We start from the raw sequence: 23813 nt of genomic DNA on the forward strand, positions 1-23813 counted from the left end.
GGTTGGAAAGATCTAAGAGCCCTTCCATCTAATTAGCAGTTCCACGCCCATAGTCATTCCGATCACCGCGTCCCTGGGCCCTCTTCCTCTCATCTTCTCGTCGAATACTCGTCACATAGGACGGAACCGATTACACATGTCCAACACCTTCTGGAAATGCGCTTTAGTGACAATCGTCACCAAGGTTTCGTCATAGTCAGGATCCTCTTCACTCTCAAACTCTGCCAGTGTAATCGCCGTTTGTAATGCATTGCGGATATCCCGTCCATTGAGCTGTGTCTCGCCCGCCGTCTCTAGAACCCATGCCTTCGCGTCCGGGGAGATCTGGATCTTGCCCGCTCGGTCACAAACTAGTTTCCGGAAAAAGCCGTTCCAGACCTTGCGACGTGCGTCTTCGCTAAGGGATGGGTATCCGATTGCGATGTGGACACGGGATATAAAAGCGTCGTCTATTTGGCCGACGCGATTGGTGGTTAGGAAGAGGAGGCCTTTGAAGTACTCCATTCGCCGTAGGAAGGCTGCGTGGTAGTCGTTGGAATTTCTAATGGATAATCTCATGATGCGATTAGCATTTGACCTGATACCAATCCTTTCCGAGCAAGATCTCGATTTTGTCGACGTTCGAGGAAGATGTCGGCTTCATCGACGAGAAGGACGGCATTCCAGGCTTCTGCGAGGTTAAACCACTTCAAGGGTTCGACTTCGACTAGAGTTTCGACCGTGCCGATATCAGCGACTGTCAGCGCAAGGAGTGGCCGGTGTAGCCACTCGGAAATAGCCTCTGTCGTTATTTAGTTGAGTTCGTCTACAGCATAGAGGGATGGGGGTTAACGTGCCAACTGCGTAGGTTTTGCCAACTCCGGGAGGCCCTGCGACGGCATTATCGTTTAGTGTCGTGAAAAAACAGATCCATAACCTACATACCGTGCAGTAATATAATTTGCCCCGATCCCTTTCCCTCGATAAAGTCCGCTGACCAGTGTTTGATCTTGCTATTTTGACGGTTTGAGAGAACTTGGATAGTTCTCAACTCGGCCTCTCCGATGACAAGGTTGGAAATACTCTCAGATGACGGAGCAGATTCTTGAACGTGGTCCAATGAGATCAGAACTGTAGGCAGGAGTTAGAGGGAAACTTAGTATCCGATCGGTCAATGAGGCTCACTCCATTGCTTGCTCACTCCATTGCTTGTGTTTTAGTACATATGCTAGAGCGTGGGGGGTTAGCAGTAAAAGTTGATGTTCGGTGAGTTCATCAACAACAGGAGCGTTGAATTCATCTTCATCCGTTTCGTTGATCTCAAGTGCAGGAGCAATGAGAATTTCTTGCATCGTATCACCCGCGACGGCCTCCGGAGTCTTGGTCCGAGGGTTGTGTATGGGTTCATAGATAATATTCAAGTACTGGAGGATCAGTCTGACCAAGAATATACCCGGGACCTTCTGAGAACTATCGCAACTCTTTGTAGGCTTGGCCGCGGAGCTCCCCGCTCAGACTGCACAACTGGACGAGAGGATGAAGGAGTAGCTCTGGGAACGAGAATTTGTTTCACTACGGATGGCTATGTGGATGGTCTGGCACAAGCTTCAGAGCTACAATTGCTTGATAAAGTTGAGTTTGATCTGGAGACAAATGATCCTCTACCAGGGGAGATTGGTGGTGGGCTTGAATGGGGTGGGGAGGAAAAGGATAATTGACACTACTTCAAATACTACTAGCGACAAGAAAGCTATGACTCACGAGTATAACATTGATGGAATAAAAATCGTTGTAATGATTATATGTTTAAGAATTCAGTATTGATACCCCCAAACTGCACATTGAAACCTAACTCAAATCTGAACCTGTCGCCGAAGACAACGATGACATCTACAACCTGGCACGCCCGTATTAAGCGTCCACCAAAGATCCTTAAGTGTCTGTACCTCCATTTCACCAACCCCAACAGAATTACACAGCAAATTAGCACTAACAAAATTAGTCTTCAATTCCATATGAGCCGCATCCCGATCCAGATGACTCTTGATACTACAGCGCCCAATTTGAACAGCGATCATCTCAATCGCAAGGGAGAAGATATCAGGGCACTCCTGGTAGCTCTCACCCTGTGGATACCCCCGGAGAAGGAGAGCTTGTTCACGGAGCTGGCCTTGGACGCGATTCAAGCAGTGGATACAGCAGTTGTACGCTCTATTATCAAGTAGGTCGACTTCTGTGTAGGCTATTTGCTTGAGGATGTCAATTTCACCAGTGATTTCGAGGAGATACTCGCCTACGGTGGCGGGCGGGATTTGCTGACCCTGAAGTCGGTGGTAAACTGTGGTTAGATGACTGACTAGATTGTTGCGTGTCTCTTGGAAGGATTGGAGGGGCATGATGGCGGTGGTAGATTCGAGGGGGCGTGTTTCTCGAAGGGGAGGCATTTTCATTAACTTGATTATATACTGGGATGGTCAAGTAATTAAGTACTTTCCTGGGTGGCAGGCAGAGTGCCGGCATTTACCTTGAAGATGGCGAAGAGGTCAAAGAGGAGGTCATACAAGGAACATGCTATTTTTTGCATTATATAACAATAGAATGCAGCTTCAAGATGTGTAGCGCTTTCAATGCCAAAGGGCACAATGGCTTTGCTTGTCTGCGACTCAAAATAAGTTGAGACAATTAGAAACGACCCATCCCATTGAATATTATTGTGTTCAAAGTAAACAAGGAATTTCAATAACCCCATTGCTGGAATTCATTCATGGTTGACAAAGAACACTTTTTGACCAATGGGGCCCAGTGCCTTTCATCATTATTGACTTCACAGGGATGCTTTGGGTTGTAAAGAACAAAGAAAGTTCGTCTATACATGTGGTCCCCTGAGAGGATTAGGTTCGAGTCGCGATATAGAAGGGAGTAGAATTTTTTTTGTTGAAATTGTCTTAAGAATCAAGGTTGAAGCTTCTTAATTGAATTATAGGATTCATCATGAAAGTATAAGCGACAGAAGAGGGGCTTTGCCGTGTACAGGCGGCATTTCTCGCTGACTGCTTTGTGTTTCCCTCGTGCTCGAGGGTAACTGAGATGTTGTTGTCGTCGTCCCTGTAGCCAATGGTAGAACAGGATGTGATATAGAATTGTGTGCATGAAATCCTTTGCAAGGGTTGGTAGTATCATGTTGTCGTGATAGTAGATTTGTAGAACTGTGTCGTAGTTGATTGGGAGGATTAGACTGGTGGTATAGAGGAAATGTGCCATTGATACATTGAAGAGGAAAAGGACCTTTGTCGGTTGGCGTTGCACTTGGGGTCGATATAGAATCTCTTGACGGGGGTGAGGAATTCGACACACTCGTGGGCGAAAGCATCGGACAGAGCTCGGAACGAGACTTTGATGTTGTAGCTTCGGCTTGTTCTCGAGCAAAGACAGAGAAATTTTGTAGGTCATTGACTAGCGACTTTGGGAAGAAAAATTTCCGCGGACAGATGCCCTGCAGTGCAGGGTCGGAAGTTGGAATTTGGAGACGGTCGTTCGAGTTGGGGGAATGATAGCTGATCAAATGCAGCCGCCGTCCAGTCGTGGCAGTGATACCAAAAGACTGCTTTACCAGACCATCGGTTTTGAAGCGGAGATTTTGGTCTTCATTTTGAAGCGTGTCCGGTTGATGGGCTTCCTTTTCCATTTCCCGGTAGGCTAAGAATCTGCCATTGACCCGACTCGAGCTCCATGATCTGCCATCCGTCCATCTTCGCATACCCCCCTCGTCTTCATCCCACACGAAGACTGAACCCGATCGGATTGATCGTCGTTCTCTTTCAGATAGGCGATTTTGAAGTCGTGGCAAGATCCCATCCTCACAAGCTTGGATGATGAGTATGGCGTCTGAACATGTGCGAACATGCCCGTAGTACGTTTCCATCGAATTTGACATTTAAGCAAGCGGAATCGCCGTGAAATGTTGGTTTTGGGGTATGATAAAGTCAGGTCCAATAATAATGAAAGATTTAGAAATATGTGACCCAGAAGTCGCGCCTTTGAGGACGTCCAGATCCACAACGAGATAGAAAGAGCCGCCAAGCGTCTGCACTCAGTACTCTCGAGTCCCGACACAAAGGTAATTGGTACCACCACGAACAGGCTTCAAGGAAGGTTCATTCAGTATTCAGGCAGAATAAAGACTCGGGATTCTTTCGACAAGTGGAAAAAGAATCTAGATCAAGTCATCTTGTCTACTAGAAAAAAACAACAGGGCTATCTTGGATGTCGGCGGTAATTTCCACCTTAAGATGGTCCATAGGTAAAGCCGAGAAAATAATGCAGTCCATTTTAAGAGACGGCGGTCCTTCCGGGCATCGTATGTTGCTACTGTGCCTTTGCATAATAATGAATCCATGGATTATTCTGTCACGACTCGTGGACAATTTCGGTATGCGAGCACGAGTTTTATTGTAAATACCCTCTTCGGTGGGGTCATAAGGCAGCCTACGTCATTGGAGAAATAGATTCCGACTAAATAATCCATGGGAGCGAGAAGAATTTTCTTCCTATCAATAACTTATTGGCTTGTTCTCCTGCAGCATCGTGTCGGAAATTGGTCTGATCTAGTATTGTACTTGGTAATATACGAGAGGTATTATGGTCTGTATCACCCGTATTTTTATGTAATTGCGGGTGGTGCCGCCACGTTTTCGTCCGAGTTCCACACAAATCCTAGAAGGATCTGATAACGTCAACAAGTCTTAGTGCTGTCAGGCCTCAAGGTCAAAGTCGGAGCAAAAATCGCTTGCGTCTGGTCTCAGACAATGGTTGTGGCTCGTATTGAACCCACTGTCCGCAAATTGTCTTTTCTTAGAGTTCTTAAGCGAAGGCTGTGTGGAAGAAAATCTCCGACCCTCATGGTATTTTTGGTCGCCGAGAACTTGCTGCATCCTCACTGGTTCTGTGCAGATGCTTATTGGATAATGCTTTTTTCCGATGTTTTCTTGGCGCAAATGCAATAACATTGAGCCGTGGTACGAAACATCTGATTAGATTAGCGTCGTCGGTGGCGCTCCGGGTTCGGGTTGGGGAAAACGCTGTAATAATTCTTACATACAAGCACTAGTGGTTTTCATTGTCCGAGGTAATCCGGGCTTGGTGCCTGTTATGTTCCGATGAACAGTATTTCCTTGCTGTGGACTCTACATTTGGGAGATCAGGAAGGGTGACATGGATATTACTCTACTGGTTTTTGATATTTTGAGAACAAAAGCATTAGGATCATCAGAGATGATGATCTGATTAGATTGGTTACGCTCTAACTCCCATCCATTGTGTAACGGCGACGTCTATAGCTTCGAGTTCACCCACTTTGGCGGTCGCTTCTCCACGAATGCCTGTATCCCCTCGCCAAAGTTATGGCCTGCCATGAGTTGGGGGTACCATTCATTCTCCAGAGTTGTCACTGCCTCCTCCACATTTCCCGATTCCCAGCTCAGTCGAATTCCTTGGCGACCGACAATCAACGCATCGGGACTATTGGCACACATTTCTTGCGCGAGTGCGAGCGCAGCCTGAGCAACATCCCCTCCCGCGTCCACTAGTCGAGAGATCAGGCCCCAATCGTAAAGAGTCTTCGCGCTGACATTTCTCCCCGTAAGCGCGAGATCCATCGTACGTTGCAACCCCAGTGTCCGGGTCAATCGCGGTAGACACCCTGCGACCGCCACGATACCTCGCTTGACTTCTGGTAGAGCAAAGGTTGCGGATGAGGAGGCAATGACGAGATCGCAATTTGCTACCATCTCAAAACCGCCTCCCATACAAATGCCGTTCACGGCTGCGATAATTGGCTTCTTGCCGCTTCTTCGGGGCAGCCCTGCGAGGCCGGGAGCGGTCATTTTGTTGACCACACCGGACCTGTTCATTTCGTTCCATTCTATGTCGACTTCGATTAGCCATTGCACTACTTCGGGTTCTCTTAGATATGATCGTACCGTGAAGGTCTGCACCTGTACAAAATGCTCTTCCAGAGCCCGTTATGATGCCGACCCATAAGCTCTCATCTTGATCAAACAGCTCCCAGATCTCCTGAATCTCCCGGCTGGTAGATTTTGTGATGGAGTTCAGTTTTTCAGGTCTGTTCAATGTGACTTGCACCACCCGCTCATGGGGAAACGTCACATTAAAGTGCTGATATTGCACTGGCCTTGAACGCAAAGACATGGCTTTCTAGTGAGCTAGAGACTGACGTAAGAAAGTACAGGACGATATGATCACTCGCCGAATAAGATTATGATGCTTCAGTTTTATAATCTGCTCGGCCGATCATAGCTTTTTGAGGTTTGTACTCTTAGCGTGTATACAATACCTGGGGCTAGGAATCGGTTGTAAAACAAATCAAACATTAATTTCTTTATTATTACAGCTCGGTATTGTAACCATGTGTAGGGAAGGACCCACTCTGATATTCTCCACAAAGTTCGCTTACAGAAAGTCTCGCAATTTGATCTCCGCAAAAAAATATTTCAAGACATCGTTGAAAGAAAGAGAAATGATAATCGGCAACGGTCACTCCACACAATTACACAGGTAAAGGTATCCGGGCGCGCTCGGATAGAAGACCATGGTTCGTATCGATTACAGCTAAATTTCGAACGGAGATTCCGGGATGATACAACTGATTGATAATTCTTATCTTATGGAACTTGTTAAATACAGTAACGCCACTGAAATTATTGTATGATCTTGTATGCCTCGGCTTTCTAATGCCTTTGCATGGTCTCTTTAATGGCGGCCAATTCTCTTGGATCTGGACTTTGATCTGAATAGCTCTCTGCCTTTGCTACTTGGAAAAGCTGACGTTCGCCCCGATTCTCTGAACGACTTCCTTCAAAATGGCATCCAGCGCAGCCAATCCGCCCAAGTACCCTCCGGTGAAGCTGCCGCACCCCTTTCTCACCACATATCGAGTGCAAGCAATTACCGGGACGACACCGACAAAGCGCCAGTTGGTTCTGGCAAGCCAGCCGGCCGATGGACGTCCTCTGGCAGAGCCTTTACATCTCGACTCGCTCTCATGGGTTGACTTGTCCTTCCCTCCTAAAGATCAATCTCCTCCCGACTCAGATAACAGTGCTTGGGCCCGGGCTCGTCGCAGTCCAACCACTACGTTCGAATGGACGTCAGATTGCCCTTCGCTGGGTCAAATCTGGAATGCCATCCATGCAATCTACCTCGCCAACCCCACATACGAATATTTCCGGCTGACTTTGGCCGGTCGGGACGGTGATATTCTTCGCAAGGAACTTCTTACAACCGGACTGGCGATCGAGCACCCGAAACCGTGGCATCGGCCCCAGGATAGGGCGACTTGGAAATCTGATGACTTGTTGATTCTCCGAAATGCTTTCTGGCAAGGCGCAGCTTCTCCAACGGGCCCTCGGCCGATCTGGACAGTGGGAGATGGAACGGATGGCCCTCTTCGCAAGCCTTTGGATCAATTCCCCATTATGCCCGAGAACTATCAGATTACTATGAAGTTCCCAGAAGAGGCTGTGTACACCCGCCATCCGACTCGCCGTCCCAAGCCGCACCCTGGATCCATTGCCTACAGCCGATACATCCCTGAGGTTGATCAACACTTTTCCCTCGAGGTGGTCGATTGGGAGAACCTTGAGCACTTGAAGCTCTTCAACACCTGGCAGAACGATCCGCGAGTTGCAAAGGGTTGGAATGAGACTGGAACTTTGGACGAACACAGGAACTATCTTCGCAAGCTGCACTTTGATCCTCACGTTCTTTGCTTGTTCGGACGTTTTGATAACACCCGCTTCTCTTATTATGAGCTGTATTGGGCCAAGGTAAGCCGTCATTTACCCTACACTTGACTTTTCCATCCCTTGATATCTAAACTTCATACATAGGAGGATCACTACGGTGCCCATTACGACGCCGGTGAGTACGATCGCGGACGTCACTCCCTTGTTGGCGACGCATCATTCCGTGGTGCTCATCGTGTAAACGCCTGGTATTCAAGCTGCATCCACTACTGCTTCTTGGATGACCCACGAACTGTCAATGTTGTTGGCGAGCCCAAGGCTACCGGCGCAACCATCTTGTCGTATGAGAATGCCCAGGGTCTTACCATCGGCAAGTACGTCGACCTCGGCCACAAACGTTCAGTCCACAGTATCGCCAGTCGTGAGAAATGGTTCCAGCTGTGTCCCCTGTTTTGGGATGGACGCGAAAGACCTCTTGAATCTGCCGACCGTGCCGCATGGAATGCCAAACTCTAAGACTTAGAAATGTACGATATTGCTAGCTTGCTTGATGGCCTGAATTCTGAAGCTGGATCCTTGAATCACGTTCTTTTCGAGTACAAAACGTTGTAGATCCACTTGACTGTTTTATCGGACCAGTGGGGATTTCCTATGCAGGACTTCTCCTGAAACAAATTGCTTCCGAGTCATAGTGGCACCTGATCCCCCAAAAGCTGACGTGTAATTGAACCCCGTGAAATTTTGAGGAAGTGGACCTTCGGACATTAGCAAGGTGTAATGTAAGCCAAGAGATACAGTGGCGTGTATTCTTCACTAGCCTCGGTTAGGTTACGAAAACTTCCGTTTAAGCTTGCTTGTATCTTTATGTAGGCCATGGCTAAACATTACCGAGATGTGGAGCACGTATCCAAGTCCCCTCTTCTGCAAGACTCTCCATCAGAGTAGCAGAATTGGTTAGCGATATCGGCTGGTTAACTTAGCCTAACAAACTTACAATCCAAAGACCGTGGCGGAAATAATGTAGTCGCCCTCAACGGCAGAGCAGTTTTGGAGACAGATTGTTTGCCCGCTTGCGGCGACTATACTTGTTGAAGAACTGATCCGAGAACTCTTGTGCAAGATAATAATTCCGAGGGAGCGTCGACTAAGTTGCCCCATTCGCCCTAGTGCTTGAAGTGGCTCTAGGACCGGCCATGTATACAGTACGATACGATACTAATCAGTATCAGTAATACAACATTACGGTCAATACATATCAACGCCCAGGTATTACGGGCCCCATCCACCCCATAGTTGACGAAAATTCTCCATCGACTGAGTCTTTTTTCTTCAGGGGGACCAGTGGGTTAAGTTATCTGATCCGGATGCTAAAGCTGCCGGTCCATACCGATGTCGGCAAATCTCCTAAACTCTTTTGGGTTATCTCCAAAGCTTTTCCCTTCTGAAAATTTGCAAACTTGACATGCTCGTCAAGCTAGTGTCGACAACGAAGCTCTCATAGCTGCCAACAAACCTCTTGTCGTGTGGAGCTGCAATAGAAGCGCACTTCACCAGGCCGAGGACGCATCCTGGGGTCGTACAGCTGCGTTTTTCTCGAGTACACCGCTACCGAGAGCTAGCTAGCTCACTGAGGGGTAAGTCAAGTGAGGAGCTAGAAAGTCTTTGCGACTCAACCATCTAATGAAAACGGCGCTTATAGCAGGAAAGAAGCACATCGGTCTCGAGTCAAAATGATGTTCCTTCAGAAGCTGGCGGGCTATCCCCGCCTGCTTATGGCAGGTAAACCATCGCAACTCGACATAGGCATGCTATTGACTGGTCTGGCCAGTGCGATAGCATCTGGTGTCCCGTTCCCTATCATCGGTATAATCTTTGGTCAACTACTCGATGACTTCAACTCTGTGAGCTGTGATGAAAGTAGCGGCACAAGCACTTCAGAGTCCAATGCGAGCTACCAAAGCTCTATCAACAGCAAGATCTTGTTGATTGTCTACCTGGCCATCGCCCAATTTGTCTTGATTTATGCCCACCTCACATGCTGGACCATGTACGGTGCCCGTTTGTCTCAGAGGCTACGAGAGAATTATCTGCAAAACCTGCTTCGACAAGAGCCATCGCACTTTGACGACTTGCCGCCAGGCGAGGTTGCTTCTCGACTCAGTAGCGATATTCAAACCATTCGTTCAGGCACATCAGAGAAAGTCGGCATTGTTATCGCTGCCTTCTCATTCTTTATCACTGCTTATATCGTCGCTTTCATCAAATACTGGGAACTTGCGGCAATTCTCCTCTCATTAATTCCCGCCTATCTCTTGATGTCCTTCGTTGGTAGTCACTACATCGAGAAGTACACCGGGCTGATGTCGGATTATGCTGCCTCCGCCGCAACCATTGCCTCAGAGGCACTTTCAAACATTGTCGTAGTGCAGGCCTTTGGTGCGAATACCCGACTCGAGGAAAAGTTCTCGCGAGCTCTCAAGCTAGCGGAGCATGAAGGCTTGAAGAAGGCCGCAGCCGTTGGCACGCAGTCTGGAGTCCTGTACTTCATCGCGTACGGCGCCAATGGTCTGGCCTTTTGGCAAGGTGCTCAGCGAGTTGCGGATGCAGTGAATGGTGGCTCTGGCGATGTTACTGTTGGCTCTACTTTTACCGTGATTTTCATTTTGATTGAAGGTATGTTTGGGTATTTCCTTTGTGTCGAGTTTCGATTCTAACATTTCCAATAGCCACTTTGATGTTGAGTCAGGTTGCGCCATTCCTCCATCTATTCGTCCAAGCCGTTGCCTCCTACGCAAAACTGCGTGAGGATATTGACCGCCAGCCCCTAATCGATGGCACTACCACTTCAGGTCTCCGGATTTCGCAGGCAGAGGGTGGCTTCGAGCTCAAAGATGTCTCTTTCATTTATCCATCCCGACCTGAGATCAAGGTCCTGGATAATATCACCATCTCCTTGCCCGCTAAGAAGCACACTGCTCTCGTTGGTCTTTCTGGAAGTGGCAAGTCCACTATCGCAGGCCTGGTCACTAGGCTTTATGATCCAACGGAAGGTCAAATCTTTTTCGATGGCAACGAATTACGCGATGTCAACCTTCGCGACTTGCGAGGCTTTTGCAGTCTTGTTCAGCAAGAGCCTTCTCTTCTCGACCGCTCTCTACTCGAAAATATCGCACATGGTCTTATCAACTCCAGTAACCCCAGTCATGAACACTTGAAGGATACACTCCTAAGCCCTGCCCTTGACGAACTAGCGTCGGAAGTCAGGGACGGCAAAGATCTCATGACAGCAGCAGAGGCTCGGGGCCAGGAAGTTGTCGAAATCGTGAACCTCGTGCAAAAAGCGGCGGTCCTGGCAGATGCTGATGGATTCATCTCGAAGTTGCAATACGGATACGGTACGTCTGTCGGTTCGAGCGGACGCCTTATTAGTGGTGGCCAGAAGCAACGCGTGTCACTTGCTCGAGCTTTGGTCAAGGACCCTGCAGTCCTCATCCTGGATGAAGCGACAGCTTCTCTAGATTCGCGAAGTGAACAACGCATCCAAAAGGCAATCAATAACATCTCTACCGGCCGGACTGTGATTACAATTGCCCATCGTCTCTCAACAATTACCAACGCCGACAACATCATTGTCATGCACAAGGGTAACCTTGTGGAGCAGGGCAATCATGCGACCTTGATGGCTCTAAATGGAACCTACGCTGAACTCGTCAACCTTCAAACTCTTGGATCTTCGTCTTCAACCGATGCTTCGTCAAGCAAAGACACTGCCAGCAGGTCGGATGAAGTCTCTTTGACCGATACGGAGAACGAGAAGATCGGATTATCGCAGGAACTTGAAAAGCAAGAGGTGACACAAGTGTCGGCTACTGAAACTCCTGCACCGGATTCGAGCGAAGAGGAACCTGAGCCAGAGACTCCACGTAAATCATTGTGGGCATTGCTGAAGGGCTACGGACCAGCAGTGAGACCCCATATCTTGATGATCTTCGTGGCTCTCCTCGGCGCAAGCATCGTCGGTGGAGCTTTCTCTGGAGAGGCCGTCATTTTCGGAAATACAGTTGGCAGTTTGAATCCTTGCAATGGAGCGGCTAGCATTCGGTCTCGCGGGAGCTTCTACGGCCTGATGTTCTTCATTTTGGCCATTATCGAATTTTTCGCAAACTTTGCCAGTTGGACTGGATTCGGCTGGGTTTCTGAAAAAGTTGTGTACGCAGTCAGGGTTCTGTCTTTCCGGTCATTGTTTGAGCAAGACCTGCAGTGGCACCAGTCGAATGGCCGAACTCCCGCCATGCTTTTATCCTATATCACTCGAGACGGCAACGCCCTGGCTGGCCTGAGCGGCTCTGTTATTGGCTCGCTATTCTCTATTACAGTCAACCTCATCGCTGCAATTATCCTCACTCACATCATCGCCTGGAAGATTGCGTTGGTCTGTCTCGCTTTGGTGCCACTTCTCCTTGGAGCTGGCTTGATGGAGCTCCATGTGCTTGGGAAGTTTGAGGAACGCCACGAAAATGCCTACACTAAATCTGTGGACATTGGTACGGAGGCAATTACGTCTATCAAGACAATCGCCTCATTGTCTCTTGAGGAGGAGACATTGAAGACCTACCGGCGATCATTGAAGGGACCTCGCCAGGAGACTTTCAAGGTCACCGTGCTCGCAAGTCTCTGGCAGGCTATCACCTACTTCCTTGGCAACTGCGTGAATGCCCTCGCATATTGGTGGGGTGCCAAGCAGATCATTGCAGGAACCTATACCCAGACACAGTTCTTGATTGTGGTGTTCTCGCTTCTTGTCAGTGCACTTCTGTGGAGTCAAATGTTTGCTCTCGCGCCCGAGCTTTCCAACGCTCGCGCTGCAATGGCAAGAATTCTGAGTCTGATTGAAATTGGCAAGGACGGAATGCAAGCACGCATCCGTGCTCCTTCTCTGACCGAGACCGCAGAGACAGACCCCGAGGCTACAGGGGAACACAAGCCTACTATTTCTGGCGGCGCTTCAAGCGTGCAATTCCGCGACGTTCACTTCGCATACCCCGCTCGGCCAGATATTACAGTGTTGAACGGTTTGAGCCTTGATATTCGACCTGGCAAATTCTGTGCCCTTGTCGGACCCAGTGGTGCTGGTAAATCCACCATCATTTCGCTCGTCGAAAGACTCTACAAGCCTGCATCAGGCGGTATCATCATCGATGGTGTCGACGTGACCAAGCATCAAGACGTGGCGTTCCGTGAGTCGATTGCTCTGGTTCCACAAGAAAGTGTTCTCTTCGAGGGAAGCATCAAGTTCAATATCGGCCTCGGTGCTAGACCTGGCCATGAAGCAACCATGGAAGAGATTCAGGAAGCATGCAAACTTGCGAACATCCACGAGGTCATCATGGGATTGCCTGATGGCTACGAAACCCTCTGTGGACCGAATGGTAACCAGTTCTCCGGAGGCCAGAAGCAACGGCTCTCTATCGCTCGAGCACTCGTTCGGAAGCCCAAGCTCCTGATTCTTGACGAGTCCACCAGTGCCCTGGATGCTGAATCGGAGAAGCTCCTGCAAGATGGCCTCGAGAAGGCTGCCAAGGGAATCACGGTCATTGCGATTGCCCATCGTCTGCACACTATCCGCAAGGCCGATACCATCTTCTTGATTGAGGGTGGGCAGTGCATTGATCATGGGTCCCATGATGAATTGCTCGAACGGTCGGAGAGTTACCGGGCGAACGTCATGCATCAAACCGTGGCGACATGATGAGAATATTTGCGATAGATTTTGAATATTGTATATCCCATTTAGTTTTTAATAGAATTGTTTGCATTCAAATGGCCTGTTAGGTCCGTCAGGTTGATTAATATTACAACCAAAATAAGGACTGGAAGTGAGGATTCTGTCACCAGAAACGGCTGTCTTTCCACTTGGCGCCTCTTGACCTGGATCCTAAACGGCAGTCTGAAGGCCCACGGATCCAGTTCAAGTCTGCCAAAACGGTCATTAATGACTGCCGATCACCCCGCTGCTTATCTTGTGTTCCTTGGCTCCGCGGATGGGCTAAGTTTTGTGTCAAACCCAGAAAATTAAAGACCTTCTTGTTTTGATCTCGGCATCTCCTCATCGTCCAAAGTGGAAACTGGAAAGGGGGTCCTCAGGCCCCACTCGATCGGCCACGTGCATCTAGGAGTTGCACTTGCTGACATTAAAGAAGCTAATGATAACTAACCTAGCGTACTCAAATGAGTCCTTTCATTTGGAATGTCAGAAAAAGCTTGAGTGGCCAGTACATTAAGCTCTGGCCTCCCAGGGCGTTTCTCAAACAATAAGCAAAATACTATATGATCCGAGTCTTGTCCATCTCGATCGTATAGGCCGCCCCCTTTCATTCATTTCAACGGCTTTTGCCTCTCTACCACAACAATGCAGTGGCTGAAGTCGCTGCTCTGGCTGTGTGCTGCTTCCACGGTGGTCGCTCAGTCCACTGAGGGAATCTCCAGTCTTGTTCAGCGTCGACTGCCGAAACATGCCAACAGCTTCCGGTTTACCTTGGTAAATGCCACTAAAGCTACCAATACCTCCGACGAGTACGTCGTGAACACCGCTGCCAATGGCACAGTTCTTGTGCAGGGTAGCTCGCTAAGTGCATTGTCCTCGGGGTGCGTATCATCGCTAATATCGGCCTGGCCTTTAAACTAAATGATCAACAGTCTCCACCGCTATCTCACTGATGTCGCCAAAGTTGACATCTACTGGTACATTGGCAGTCAGCTGGACCTTGTGCCCGCCCAACTGCCACAACTTGCGCGGCCCATCACCGGCTCGAGCACTGTACCGTGGCGGTATCACTTTAACACCGGTCAGGCTCCCCCCATAATGGCACACCCTTGTTCTTTAGCTAATATTCACCAGTGACCTTCTCCTATACCAGTGCTTTCTGGTCCTGGGAAGACTGGGAGTTACAGCTAGACTGGCTCGCCCTCCGTGGCGTGAACCTGGCCCTGGCCTGGGTTGGCGCGGAGAAGATTATGGTCGAAGTGTTCCGTGAGATTGGCCTCACGGACGGCGAGATCTCCAGTTTCCTGAGTGGCCCGGCCTTTCAGGCATGGAACCGATTCGGCAACATCCAGGGGTCCTGGGGCGGAGACTTGCCAATGCAATGGATCGATGACCAGTTTGTCCTGCAAAAGCAGATCGTGCAACGCATGGTGGAGCTGGGTATAACCCCCGTGCTCCCCGCATTCACCGGTTTCGTCCCTGACAATATTACCCGCGTTATGCCTAATGCGAGCGTGGTTCGAGGCTCTGAATGGTCTGGGTTCGCTGAGCAGTACACTAACGACTTGTTCCTCGAACCATTCGACAACTACTATACTCAGCTTCAGAGCAGCTTTATCCACAAGCAACAAGCTGCGTACGGAAACGTGACCCACATCTACACTTTGGATCAATATAATGAGAACAACCCATACTCAGGCAACCTTACTTATCTGAACAATGTCACACGAAACACCTGGCTCAGTATGAAGAACGCCGATCCCCAGGCTATCTGGATGATGCAGGGCTGGCTCTTCTACTCTAGCTCGACCTTCTGGACCGACGAGCGCGTGGAGGCCTACCTTTCCGGTGTCGAGAACAACGAGGATATGTTGATTATTGACCTGTACTCGGAGTCAACCCCAGAATGGCAACGCACAAACTCGTACTATGGCAAGCCCTGGATCTGGTGCCAGCTGCACGACTTTGGAGGCAATATGGGCTTGTATGGGCAGATTATGAATATCACCCAGGACGCGACCAACGCACGTCTCCAGTCCACGTCGATGATCGGTTACGGTCTGAGTATGGAAGGCCAGGAGGGCAACGAGGTTGTATACGACCTAATGCTAGACCAGGCGTGGTCATCCATCCCCCTCGACACGGATGTATACTTCCACAATTGGGTGACTAGCCGGTACACAGCCGCAAAGTCGATCCCAAGCGAGCTATACGAAGCCTGGGAAATAATGCGCATAACCGTGTACAACAACACCAACCTAACGTCCGCAATTGCCGTGACCAAGTCCATCTTCGAGCTCCAACCCAATATCAAGGGCCTTCTCGGTAGAACGGGCCACCACCCAACAACTCTGAACTATAACCCATCCACCCTGGTCAACGCATGGCGACTGATGTATCAGGCCGCCAACGCCGAAAATTCCCTCTGGACAAACCCGTCCTTCGAGTACGATATGGTCGACGTCACGCGCCAAGTCATGGCTAACGCTTTCATCCCCCTCTACTCGAACCTCGTTTCAACCTACAACGGCGGTAACTCATCCAAAGACGCCATTACAAACGAAGGTACCAAACTCACCAGTCTCCTCAACGACCTGGACAAAGTCCTCTCCACAAACCCTCACTTCTGCCTCTCAACCTGGATTGACGCTGCCCGGTCTTGGTCCGGAGGTAATGCGAGCTACTCCTCCTATCTCGAGTACAACGCCCGCAACCAGATAACACTTTGGGGCCCGCGGGGTGAAATTAGTGACTACGCCTCTAAGTCGTGGGCAGGTCTGGTTTCCACTTACTACGTTCCCCGCTGGGAGATGTTCGTTCAGTATTTGAAGTCGACGCCACCTGCTTCGTACAATCAAACTGAATTCAATGCTCAATTGTTGAATTTCGGTCTCAAGTGGAACGCACAAACGTCGAATACGCCCAAGTCTTCGTCTGGTGGTGCGAGGGATCTAAAGAAGGTGTTGGCTGATGTGCGGGGTCAGTGGTCTACCGTCTTTGGGGCTTGATTTTAAGTTATTCTTGTAGCATTGAGGCTTTGTTAACGTCATGGGATATGGCTTGGATTAGTTGCTGACACTCCCCACAAAACAACTAATGGAGTGCAGAAGCGTCACGTTTAGTAGAGAGTTGAAAGATCGAAGGGGAAAGCATGCAAATAAAACAAATAATATTCTAAACGGTATATAAGAAGTAGAAAGCTAACAAACAACATTAAAAAGTGAAAACGTGGGCAAAGTCAATCTACCCCTGTTCGCGATGCTAGAGAAACATGACTACTGCATCCAAATCAAACTAAAACAACTCCCCATCAAGTAAGACATCTGAAGAGCATTTTGAAAGCTCTGCAACAGTCGTAGCCAGATCATCGAGGATTTCGACAACCACGGTCGAGTCCCTTTCAGCCCCAACGGCTCCGACGTGCACGTTACCACCCCGCACGAAAGAGACCACCTTGAATGGATACGGTGCATCGCCATGGGGATTTGAGATGTCGACTCTGCAAGATCCTTCAGCGAAAGGCATGGTATCAAAGTCATCAAAGTCTTGATGATGAACAATCGAGTCGAAAGACTGTGTCTCCAATGGCCAAGAAGTGCACTGCTTGGCAATTTTGTCGAATCCGAGGAAATCATGGGCTGCAGACTCGGCACTCTGCTTTTGAACAAATTGCAGAAGGCTCAAAGCTGTCCACTCTGCCTCGAACTGGACTCGGATGGGAGTGAGCTGGTAGCATGGACCCACGACATTCTCCACATTCGCAAGATCAATCATGCGGCCGGACGTGACACCTCCGAATGTCACGTCCGACTTCTTAAGACGACGAGCTAGAAGCAAAGCCCACGCTGCAGTCAGCAAGTTTGCAGTTGTAATGTCTTCCAGGGGTTGGCATGATTCAACGGGCTTGGACTTGAATACGCCCTTGTCTCCGGGCTGATAGGATGTTCCCTCCAGAACAGACAACGATGAGCCGTCAAGTAAAGTGCTCCAGTAACCAAGGGACTTTGTTTGGAAGCGGATGTCACGAATGCGTGCCATATAGGTGGAGAAAGGCTCGAAGTCAACGGCAGCCTTTCCGGTATACAGCGCCTCCAGATCTTGAAGCAGCTTGGGGAGTGACATGCCGTCGTAGAGAGCGTGGGATAGACCCAAGATGAGACATTCCTTTCCGTCATCACCTGCGACGTGGATAAACTTGAAGAATGGCGAGCCAAGCTGGAAGTCGGAATTGGCATCCTCCGCACAGAGATCCTTGACGAATGAATCAAGATCTCTATCTGCCAGATGCATGGTCAGAGGAGCATCCAACTCATTCAAGACAACCTGGAAAATGGTGTCATTCTCCTCGATAAACACAGTCCGCAGAATATCGTGGGTCTTGGCCAGGTCTCTGCAAGCTTGGAACAATCTTTGACGATCGATGCCACTGTCGAAATACAACATGTTGTATTGGATAGAGGTTCGGGGGATTTGAATAGTCCCTCTGACGTCAAGTGCTTGAGTATCCGTGACGGGATAGACGTCTTGAATTGACCAAGTCGGGTGAGCAAGCTTTGGTTGGACAACTTCAGACAGAAATTTCTGGATTTCGATGGATCCCAGGAGGGAGAAGGGTTTGTAAGGTTGAACTTTGCTCTGCGGTGACTGCCCAACCTTGAGTCTCTTCGCAGCATCCCCCAGACGCATATGCTGGAAGATATCAGCAACCGTCAAAGAATGACCCTGGGCGCGAAGGCTGGAGACCAGCTTCATCGCCAGAACGGAGTCACCACCAAGACGGAAGAAATTGTCGTCGACGTCAATCTGGTCCGCCTGCATTCCAAGAATATTTGCCCACGAGGACCGCAAAATGTTCTCAGGGCCAGTTAAGCTTGCTTGAGCAAGACTCTGCTTCCACGCCTCCTGGAGCCCTTCGTGCACTTGGTTGAGCACTTGGCAAGGAATCTTCGAGGCGAGTTGGCTCACAAGGCTACGGTTTGTTGGCAATTTGTCGAGCACAACGTACGCAGAAGGTACCATATGAGTTGGCATTGAATCTCGGAAGAACTTGTCGAGACGCTTCAGTGCTACAATAAGGGTTATGGGCGCTGAAGCACAAACTAATGTCCTCAGACTTTGAGGGTCGGACGAGTCCCACACGACCTCATGGTTCTCTGACATGAGCTTAACATCGTCACCCTCAGATGCCTGGCCCTCGACAAACACGGCCAGTTGCAACTCTGATGTCTGATTTGACTCATCCTGCGATGATTGGATGACGGCTGCAGCCGCACGGGTCGAGGATGGGAGGTATCTCGAGAAATGAGTCTCGAGATCTGCGATATCAACCGCATGTCCCTGCACTGGGACAATGTTGTCTTTGCGGCCGATAAATACCAGGCTTCCATCCTCCTGCTGCTGGACAATATCACCGGTCGCCTGTACAATCCCTGATCGACCTGAAATCTCCGAGCTTCCAGCCATGAGCCAGGCCGGTGACTGCGTAGTCTCGCCCGAAAGGAATGCTCCTTCCAACCAAAGCTCACCAGGACAACCGATGGGCGACAATAATGAGGGATTGCGTGGATCACACACCCAGTGAACCACCGGTGGAGGATAAGCCGATCCTTGCTTGATATCTTCATTGGCACGGAGTTTTCCAGATGACTCGTCCCAAGACAAAGGAGCAATCTGGTTCCGTTGCCAAATTTGTGTCAACTCGTCTTCGGGAAGGCAAGATATTTGATCAACCTTTCTCGAAAGATCCTTGGCCAGCTGAGAGCAAGCCACTTCAAGCTGAGCCAGAACGCGCTCCATTTGTGACACACTGACCAATCCAGTATCGAAGCTCGCGCATACTCTAAAGCCTCCCTTTCGAATTCCACAGCCAAGCATGAGGGGATAAGGATTGAAGTGGAGAGCTTCGCGGACGACATCACCATGAGCAAAACCAAGATCGTTGCCTTCGTACTCCGGCTCAGGCTGAACTACCAGACCGGTACCAGCCTCGCACGCATGTTGAGCATCGCGGCTAACCTTTCGAATGTTCTGCATTCCCATGTGCTGGTAAGGCGTGCGTGCAAGGATGCTCTGCTGCACAGCCTGAAGGTATGACTCGACGGTGCTATCCCGGCTAACATGGATGCGAATCGGTACGGTCGCAATCAGCGGGCCAACGATTCCTTCAACTCCTGGGAGTGTAATGTCACGGCCAGTAAGCGTTTCGCCAAACACAACATCGTCACTGCGCGTATACTGAGATGCAACAAGAGCCCATGCACCCCGGATGAATGTGGCCAACGTGAAAGGCGACCCAGCAACAGCCTCGAATGGAATGATACGCTCAACCATGCCGTTTGGAGTAGGCAAGTAGTCTCGGTATGGAAGGCGCGGGAATTGAGGTCCAACGGCACCGTTCAACTCCTGGCGCCAGAAGTCATTCATGGCGATATCATCAGTATCCTGGACGAACTTGACAAAGTCCTTCATGTGTGCCGGCATTTCAATATTTTGACCTGCCAGTGCATTGCGAACCTTTTCGAGAATGACTGGCTCTGACCAGCCGTCGTAGAGGACGTGGTGCACTGTCCAAACCATGTAACGCTTGCCATCGATGGAATTGTCCACAATAGCATATCGGGCGAGGCCTTGTCCAAGATGCATCTTCTCATTCCGGTCATCCTCGAGGTACTGATCGAGATTGACAGAGTGCTTCCAATCAACGCTGAATTTCAGGACAACTTGTTGAAGGCCAGGGTCTTGTAGTTGCACCAAGCGACTGCGCAGGATTGGGCTTGCTGCGACAACCTCCTCCCATGCTTTCTTCCAGGCATCGAGGCTGATATGTTCTGGAATGCAAGCAACTCTTTGAGCAACGTATGCCTTGACTGATTTCAGCGAAAAGGTGAACAGGGACTCTTGCGTAGGCGTAGACGGATAGATATCTTCGACAGCGCCTTGATCCACTCCACAGGCCTGTGATGCTTCCAGGGAAGCACTTTCGACAGCTTGAGTGATCATCGAGAATGGAGAAACCTCAGATCGTACTTGTGTATCGCAAATCTTGACAACCTCGGCCATGGCTGAAAGGGTTGGATTGCTGAAAGTGCTAGTCACAGAGAGATCGAGGCCTTGATCTCTGCAGATGGAAACGAGGCGCATTGCAGCCAAGGAATCGCCACCAAGAGCGAAGAAATTATCCTCCAGCCTAATGTTATCTGCATCCAGCTTCAATGCTATACCCCATGCTTGTCTAAGGCGTTGTTCCAGTTCAGTCAAGTCCCGCGAGACGGCGTTTCCAGCACCTTGGTCCAGCTCTCGCAAGTCAACGGTGGTACCAAATTGCCGAAGTCGCTTGCGGTCGGTCTTCCCAGAGATCAATGTGGGAATATAATTGACAGGAATGTAAGATGTGGGAACCATGTACCGTGGCAGAACCTTGGAGATTTCTGCGTTTGCATCGGAGAGAAGTTGGCTCTGGTCAGGACTGAGCTCAGCTGACTGAATTTCCAGATGTTCCTGTCCCTTGGCTGACTGAAAGGAAACGAACGCGACGAGAGTAGACTGGCCGCCGGCTCCCTGAGGCACAATGACTTCAGCGATAACCGTTGCTTCTGAGGGCAGCCTAGCATTAAGTTGACTTTCAATCTCCCCAAGCTCCACACGCTGCCCGCGCAGCTTAACTTGAGTATCCTTGCGGCCAACGAACACGATGCCTCCAGAGCCATCGGGATCATAGACGCCGAGATCGCCAGTCTTGTACAAACGACCCTGTCTTCCAGCATATCCCTTGTGACCAGCCACAAGCCATGATGGGTCGTGAATGAATGCAGCTGCAGTCTTGTCGGGGTCGTTCAAGTAGCCCTGTCCAACGATAGGGCCTTCAACAAGAAGCTCACCAACGGCTCCGACCGGCATCAATACTTCATGGTCGTTGGGGTCGACAATCCACATCGCCGCACCGTTACCATGTCCGATGGAAATGTAGTCTCTGCCCGACGCAGCACTGCTGTTGATGGTGCATCCAATCGTACATTCGCAGGGACCGTAACCAATGACAATCCTGGTATCTCGACCCCAAACTGTCACATCTGTAGCAGCCGCGGCTTCTCCACCTAGGCCGAGGATATCAAGTGATTGGATGACATCGGCATCCAAGATTCGAGCCATCGATGGGGTGATACCGGCGTAGTTGATTCTCATCTTCCGAATGACTTCATTGATGTCGTTCAGCCGATCTTCGTCCGAGGGAATGCAAAGGCAGCCACCATTCCCGAGAGTCAGCAGCATACTGTCGATGCTGACGTCAAAAGCGTATGATGCAAAGTCGAGAACTCTGGAAGTAGACGTATAACCAACTGCTTTCGCTCGTGGAATAGCACTGCTGGTATATGTTTGGTGGGAGATTTTGACACCCTTGGGAGTGCCTGTGCTTCCCGAAGTGAAAATGATGTACATCAAGGCGGAGGCCGGTACCGTTGCAAGCTCTGGTAACACTTGAGATGTCGAGATATGCGAAAAGATGTCTTCTTTCACGACAAATCTCTGCCCATCCGGCAGGATTGATGATGCCAGCTCCTGTTGGAGTTCGGATGACACCATTGTCTTCGCATTCACTTGCTTCGCCATATTCTGAAGGCGAGCCAATGGTAGCGTAGGATCCATGAGAACAATAGTTCCACCAGCCTTCATCACGGCGAGTACAGCGACAATCGTCCACCTTGACTTTTCAAAGCACACTGGGATGAAGTCATGGAGTACGACACCCGCTTCTTGAAGCGTAGATGCGAGCACCGTTGAGTAGCGGTCAATCTCACTGTACGTCAAAGCACCATCCCAGGATAGAATAGCCTCTTTGTCGGGGAATTCCCGAGCACGCTCAGAAATCATTTCGTGCATGCAAAAGTCGTATGTTGGAGGAAGCTCATGATTCCAGCTCCAAACTGTATCAAGATCATGCTTTGTGGCACGAAGACAGTCCTCTATGGCTTTCTCGGGACTGGAGATACACATTTCGATAGTATCCACCAGGGATTCAATGTGTCTGGTAATTGTATATGGCAGAATGTTGTCAGAGTGCCATACTGGACGGATATTGAGATCTCCATTATTCACGGAAACTTGAAGCTTAAGCACACCCTATAGTCGATATGGTCAGCCACGGACTTCTCAAATGAAGCTTTCTAAGTAGGCACGAACATCGTTCTTAGCGCCATCAGGGCTCTCCAGCAGAGACCCAGTGCTTAGCAGAAGTGACGGAGAGCTAGGCTCCGCTGTCAAACTTCCTTTCACGTTCTCAATGTGACGAGAAATAGCAGCCAGGCTGTCTCCAACATTATCTTGCAATCTGGGGAGTACTTCCTCGGTAGAAAGCTTGTTTGCGACTTCGCCATTTGACAAATCTCCTTGGGTCTGATATGCCCATTCATAGCTAATACGTCCGTCTTCTCTAGTTCGCAGAAGGACTATGAGCCAGGACAAAAGCACAATCTCCTCCTTCATGCATGTTGACGTGGAAACTTGATCAGCGATAAGGCCAGCGACCTTAAAGGATCTGGTGCTTGTACCATTTGGCTCGTTCTTAGCCAATACATCAGCACCCCCATACAAGTGCTCATGCTGGCTCCGTAGATCGTCGATGTGTATGAAGCCCATCTTGACGACGCGACGTGCTTGCGTTGTCGCAGAATCCTGGCGCACTTGAATGTCAAGAGAGAATGACGGCTCGCGACCGACCGAAACCGAGATGGTCCGATCCCACACTTTGTACCCAAACTTTGTCTCCACTGGCGAGCTTGCCGCGAAGCAAGAATGAGTACTGACTTCGTATAGATACATAACGAAATGGTGTGGAGACGGGTTGTTTGGGACTAGTAATACAGGACATTTCACCGTTTGGTTACAATACCCCGTGGACAAAACTGAATTTCACCTGACAATACGTATCATACATAACCCCGAGAGTAGGACTTGCCAAATTGGATACCAAACCTCTCCACTCGATGTCTCGGAGTCAACCTTGAACTGAGGGGATTGGGTTGCATTGCTACTAAGTCTTGTCAGGCATATTCTCTGTCGTACCCCATGACCACGACAATAGGAAGTTACAGACTAGTATTACCGTATATAATGATAAACTTCTAACAGTATCTCCAATGGGGAGCAAGCCGATTGATGCCACAATATCGCAGTTTCAACAGACTAAGGTGTAGATCAACATGCATTCATTGTAGATTCTCATAACACTCTCATGCTCTCGTAGTAATGTCCGCTGCGGATACCAGTCTCTTCAACTTTGTCATTCTAGGCCGGAGTAGACCTTCGGAGAC

At 49.6% G+C, this 23813-nt stretch overlaps 7 protein-coding genes across 7 annotated transcripts; 4 read left to right on the forward strand and 3 right to left on the reverse strand.

The window, feature by feature from the left end:
- Positions 1 to 111: 111 nt before the first annotated feature.
- N7496_007766 (uncharacterized protein) lies at positions 112 to 1331 on the reverse strand (the record flags this gene model as incomplete). The annotated part of the gene is made up of 4 exons (XM_056700685.1): positions 112 to 518; positions 578 to 781; positions 925 to 1110; positions 1181 to 1331. The coding sequence occupies 4 exons, from the start codon at positions 1329 to 1331 to the stop codon at positions 112 to 114; spliced, it is 948 nt and encodes a 315-aa protein (XP_056552748.1).
- A 531-nt stretch (positions 1332 to 1862) lies between these two features.
- Positions 1863 to 2327, forward strand: N7496_007767 (uncharacterized protein; the record flags this gene model as incomplete). The annotated part of the gene is made up of 2 exons (XM_056700686.1): positions 1863 to 2200; positions 2252 to 2327. The coding sequence occupies 2 exons, from the start codon at positions 1863 to 1865 to the stop codon at positions 2325 to 2327; spliced, it is 414 nt and encodes a 137-aa protein (XP_056552749.1).
- Positions 2328 to 5309: 2982 nt separating this feature from the next.
- On the reverse strand, positions 5310 to 6186 carry sidH (enoyl-CoA hydratase/isomerase family protein; the record flags this gene model as incomplete). The annotated part of the gene is made up of 2 exons (XM_056700687.1): positions 5310 to 5899; positions 5958 to 6186. 2 exons carry the CDS (start codon positions 6184 to 6186, stop codon positions 5310 to 5312), a joined length of 819 nt encoding a protein of 272 aa, XP_056552750.1.
- A 671-nt stretch (positions 6187 to 6857) lies between these two features.
- Positions 6858 to 8258, forward strand: N7496_007769 (GNAT family N-acetyltransferase; the record flags this gene model as incomplete). The annotated part of the gene is made up of 2 exons (XM_056700688.1): positions 6858 to 7823; positions 7887 to 8258. 2 exons carry the CDS (start codon positions 6858 to 6860, stop codon positions 8256 to 8258), a joined length of 1338 nt encoding a protein of 445 aa, XP_056552751.1.
- Positions 8259 to 9472: 1214 nt separating this feature from the next.
- N7496_007770 (ABC transporter ATP-binding protein) lies at positions 9473 to 13491 on the forward strand (the record flags this gene model as incomplete). Its single annotated transcript, XM_056700689.1, has 2 exons — positions 9473 to 10415; positions 10469 to 13491. 2 exons carry the CDS (start codon positions 9473 to 9475, stop codon positions 13489 to 13491), a joined length of 3966 nt encoding a protein of 1321 aa, XP_056552752.1.
- A 660-nt stretch (positions 13492 to 14151) lies between these two features.
- Positions 14152 to 16514, forward strand: N7496_007771 (alpha-N-acetylglucosaminidase; the record flags this gene model as incomplete). The annotated part of the gene is made up of 3 exons (XM_056700690.1): positions 14152 to 14387; positions 14439 to 14587; positions 14641 to 16514. The coding sequence occupies 3 exons, from the start codon at positions 14152 to 14154 to the stop codon at positions 16512 to 16514; spliced, it is 2259 nt and encodes a 752-aa protein (XP_056552753.1).
- Positions 16515 to 16800: 286 nt separating this feature from the next.
- On the reverse strand, positions 16801 to 23322 carry sidD (nonribosomal peptide synthase SidD; the record flags this gene model as incomplete). Its single annotated transcript, XM_056700691.1, has 2 exons — positions 16801 to 22623; positions 22684 to 23322. 2 exons carry the CDS (start codon positions 23320 to 23322, stop codon positions 16801 to 16803), a joined length of 6462 nt encoding a protein of 2153 aa, XP_056552754.1.
- Positions 23323 to 23813: the final 491 nt, after the last annotated feature.

This window comes from Penicillium cataractarum (genome assembly GCF_028827025.1).
Source record: "Penicillium cataractarum strain IBT 29864 chromosome Unknown utg000007l, whole genome shotgun sequence".
Taxonomy (NCBI): Eukaryota; Fungi; Ascomycota; class Eurotiomycetes; order Eurotiales; family Aspergillaceae; genus Penicillium; species Penicillium cataractarum.